At 49.1% G+C, this 4622-nt stretch overlaps 1 protein-coding gene across 3 annotated transcripts in view; it reads right to left on the bottom strand.

Annotated features, from left to right (window-relative positions):
• The window catches only part of TMTC4 (transmembrane O-mannosyltransferase targeting cadherins 4), a 72987-nt gene that overhangs the window by 61846 nt on the left and 6519 nt on the right, over window positions 1-4622 (bottom strand). For all 3 annotated transcript variants that reach the window (XM_006141516.3, XM_027776227.1, XM_027776229.1), the window contains exon 3: window positions 1505-1620. In XM_006141516.3, the coding sequence (XP_006141578.1) occupies window positions 1505-1620 (116 nt within the window). The remainder of the gene's footprint in view (window positions 1-1504; window positions 1621-4622) is intronic.

The following is a 4622-nucleotide window of genomic DNA, read 5'->3' as shown; positions in this document are numbered from 1 at the left end:
TAGCTCCCTGCAAGTCTCCCCCCCCACCCCCCCACACACACACACATACACACAGGCCACCCCCCTCCCCTAGGATGGGGTCAGGCCTCCTGGGGGGCCATTGCACCATCTGCGAAAGGTACACAAGTGCCCATTGGTGCACCCCCCCCCACCACACTGCAATAACTTGCCACAGGATGAAGCCCACGTCCTCAGAAGGCCACACATCTGGTGCTCTGGCTCCCAGCACTCCTGGAACCCTCCGGGCCCGACCCACTGATCAAGGCTCCTGCAGGTGCTGGTCTCTCCTGAAGGCTGTCCTGGGCATTCACAGCTCACCTCATCTGGCCTTTCATACTTCAGCTACTGAGCTCCTCGCTCCGTGAGCTCCTCCCATCCCTCTCCTGTGGGTCTCCACAGTGCTCGGCTCACTGGGGAGTTACAACATGCAAATGCCACCTGTCTGAGTCTCCAGACGGGGGCTCCACAAGGCCTGGATCATGTTTGAAACATAATAATGTTGTGTTTCAACTTGATTCCCATTCCTAAAATTTCATTGTGCATATGCAAATATTCCAAAATCTGAAAGAAATCCCCAAACCAAAACACGTCTGGTCCCAAGCATTTTAAATAAGGGATATACAATCTGTATTCATTTTCCTTCAAAAGCATTATTAAACAGGGATATTTGGGGGACTAGAAATGATGATGTGTTAAACACATCAGTTGAGATTCTTTGTTGCAGTAACCACACTCTGATTCACAAAGCAGAAGAGAAATGCTTTCCAGGACAGCGTGAGGCTCACGGACAGACCAGCGGGCTGGAAAACCAGGTCAGGATCATGCAGCTGAAAGCATAGCCATGAATCATGCTAAGTGCCACAGACACCCACAAAGACGGCCCAGCCACCTCCCAGACCACCTCTCTCATGGTTAGCTCCTGACTCCAACAGGTGGGCACACCTGATGGGTGAGCCTGTGTTGGGGTAGCTTCCTCATCAAACAGTCTTTTGAGCAATGAGAATGCCCCAAAAGAAGTGGCTCAAATTATAGATGATCCAAAAGAACAACAAATAATCATGGTGAACCATGAAGTTCAGTAGTGGGCACCTAAGCGCTCACTGATTCAAAGGAAAAGGCTTGAGAAGGGGTGACAGGTGCAAAGTTGGTCACCTGACACCCACTGGAAGGACAACTTTCACTCCTATTGAAAACCGGCTCAGAGGCCTGGTGCATACTGCCTGCCTTCCTACGAGCTTGCTTAGACACACTGACGGCCACCTAATCCACCTGCTAACAGAGTTGTGGGGAGGGAAAGCCTCTGCAGGTCCAGCTCTCAGTCTCCTTGTGCCCATCTCCCAGCGTTTGAGGTTAGCCTGTGTTAGACCCACCTATGTGAGCGGCTACACCTCCCTAGGAACCACTGAGTAGATGCCCTAGCATGGGGACCCTGGGACGCGTGACCACCTACAAGGCCCCGTATAAGCTGCAACACCCTGCCGAGCCCAGGGCTGTCAAAGCTCACCTGAAAGTCAGGACAGTGAGAGGCCGGTAGGACTTGTGGCTGCTGTTGCTGCTCAGTCTACTGCCCCAGAAGTCATGATGCCACAGATCCCCAAGGGGTGTTTCTGCTTGGAGGTCCTGCAGGAACACACCAGAAGACACTGTGGACACAGGAGTCAGACTCTTCCCTCACACCTGTAGCTGAGTCCTCTTTTCAAAAGGACCTCAGAGCTCTGAAATCTGCCTGCAAGTCTCCACCCCCACCCCCCCACACACACACACATACACACAGGCCACACCCCTCCCCTAGGATGGGGTCAGGCCTCCTGGGGGGCCATTGCACCATCTGCGAAAGGTACACAAGTGCCCATTGGTGCACCCCACCCCACCACACTGCAATAACTTGCCACAGGATGAAGCCCACGTCCTCAGAAGGCCACACATCTGGTGCTCTGGCTCCCAGCACTCCTGGAACCCTCCGGGCCCGACCCACTGATCAAGGCTCCTGCAGGTGCTGGTCTCTCCTGAAGGCTGTCCTGGGCATTCACAGCTCACCTCATCTGGCCTTTCATACTTCAGCTACTGAGCTCCTCGCTCCGTGAGCTCCTCCCATCCCTCTCCTGTGGGTCTCCACAGTGCTCGGCTCACTGGGGAGTTACAACATGCAAATGCCACCTGTCTGAGTCTCCAGACGGGGGCTCCACAAGGCCTGGATCATGTTTGAAACATAATAATGTTGTGTTTCAACTTGATTCCCATTCCTAAAATTTCATTGTGCATATGCAAATATTCCAAAATCTGAAAGAAATCCCCAAACCAAAACACGTCTGGTCCCAAGCATTTTAAATAAGGGATATACAATCTGTATTCATTTTCCTTCAAAAGCATTATTAAACAGGGATATTTGGGGGACTAGAAATGATGATGTGTTAAACACATCAGTTGAGATTCTTTGTTGCAGTAACCACACTCTGATTCACAAAGCAGAAGAGAAATGCTTTCCAGGACAGCGTGAGGCTCACGGACAGACCAGCGGGCTGGAAAACCAGGTCAGGATCATGCAGCTGAAAGCATAGCCATGAATCATGCTAAGTGCCACAGACACCCACAAAGACGGCCCAGCCACCTCCCAGACCACCTCTCTCATGGTTAGCTCCTGACTCCAACAGGTGGGCACACCTGATGGGTGAGCCTGTGTTGGGGTAGCTTCCTCATCAAACAGTCTTTTGAGCAATGAGAATGCCCCAAAAGAAGTGGCTCAAATTATAGATGATCCAAAAGAACAACAAATAATCATGGTGAACCATGAAGTTCAGTAGTGGGCACCTAAGCGCTCACTGATTCAAAGGAAAAGGCTTGAGAAGGGGTGACAGGTGCAAAGTTGGTCACCTGACACCCACTGGAAGGACAACTTTCACTCCTATTGAAAACCGGCTCAGAGGCCTGGTGCATACTGCCTGCCTTCCTACGAGCTTGCTTAGACACACTGACGGCCACCTAATCCACCTGCTAACAGAGTTGTCTCAGTGACAAAACCAGTAGTCTAACTTCTTTAGCACTGTCACAAAAGTACGTGAGTACTTGTTCGGTTATGAAGGGGTTTGGTGGAGGCTTTTTCTCCCTCTGAACAGGAAACGAACACTGACAAAGCTCTAAATAATTGATTAAATATAGCCTACTCGCGGCAGGGTGTGTTACAGAAAGAAAGGTCAATTTTTCTTCAGAATGATTTATGGAAAAGATGTGTTCTGTCTGAAACCCATCCCAGCTCCACCTTCTCCAAGATACCCATCATCTCCGGGCACAAAAAAGGCAACTGAACACTACAAGGAAGCATCTGGAAAAGAGTCCTTAATGCCACTAAAACCCAGTAACAGCCTGTTTGCCATCACCATAGGCACCGTGCCAGCAAACGGAGGAGCTCCTTTCATTAAACAGGAAAGAAAGAGGGCGGGCGAGCAAGTTAACAAAAGGGACGCAGTGTGATGCTCCAACACACTGCCAAGACGATGCTCAGCAGAGCTGCAGAACGGCTCTGGCTGCCTCCCCTCGCACAGAAGGGACGGAGAATTACACCCGGACACCAGGGCGCCCTGCATACAGCACCGCTCTGCGTTTGCTCCGCCTGGCTCACCCGAACTGTTCAGTGTCTGCTTCTAAATGAGCATGAGCTCCTTTCCGGTTCACGAACGTTTATGAACTGACCAAGAATCTATGCCCACCAAAATGAATAATGAATTTAAAAAATAAAGTCATTTCCTTGTGAGAATGTGATTGTTAATCTGTGGCTGTTCAGCCATCGATCTGACATGGTGGCTTGTATTACTTAAGTGTGGTTAAAAAACAAACTGAAATGGAGTCATTACAGTAACTGTTGAGTGAACTCGAAGAAACGGACAAAGAACTTGAATTAAAACAATGCTCTGATTTGTGCCATCAAATGGAGATCAGTTATAACATTACATTTCAAATAAAATTTCTGAAAAGAGGTCATTTTCCCCCATAGAATAAACGCTTGTGACAAAGTTTTTTTTTTTTTTTTTTTTCTTTTTTTTGGAGAGGTTTTTGCTATAGGGTGCGTGCGCTCGCCAGACAGACAGAGACAGAGAGACAGAAAGCGAGAAATCACCCCCCAGGGGGGCTGGCCACGCCGCAATCACTTCTCCTCCATTCTCCTCTCGGGATCTTGGGCACGCACGCACACGCGCCTGGCGTGAGTTTAAGCCACGAGGTCCGGGACTCGAACTGCGGTCGACTACGTGGGAGTCCAGCGACATAGCCATTACGCTAACTGCTGGTCCCGTGACAAAGTTTTTAATCAACATTCACAATATGAAATGACATTTTTCTTAACTGGTGGAATCCATGGTTTGGCAACTTTGAAAGCATTCTGTTGACAGTGTTACAAAGAGTTGCTACAATTAAACCTTCTGGAGAGAAGTTAATGTATCTGCTCCTTGTCTTCCTCATTGGTTACAAACAACACATTAAGTATCTGCTGAGTAACTAGATTGTCAGGAAGGCTTTACCTTGTACATTTCTGAGTTCTTTGTTGTCCTAGCCTTCTCTGTCTCTGAATTTCTTGTACTGATTTTCTTTTGCCCATGTCCTCTTTCCCAACTTCGGTTAGTGAGTGAAAA

This window comes from Tupaia chinensis, unplaced genomic scaffold (assembly GCF_000334495.1).
Source record: "Tupaia chinensis unplaced genomic scaffold, TupChi_1.0 Scaffold000057_1, whole genome shotgun sequence".
NCBI classification, from domain to species: domain Eukaryota; kingdom Metazoa; phylum Chordata; class Mammalia; order Scandentia; family Tupaiidae; genus Tupaia; species Tupaia belangeri.
The sequence above is the reverse complement of the archived record's forward strand: the minus strand, read 5'-3'. Positions and strand labels throughout refer to the sequence as shown.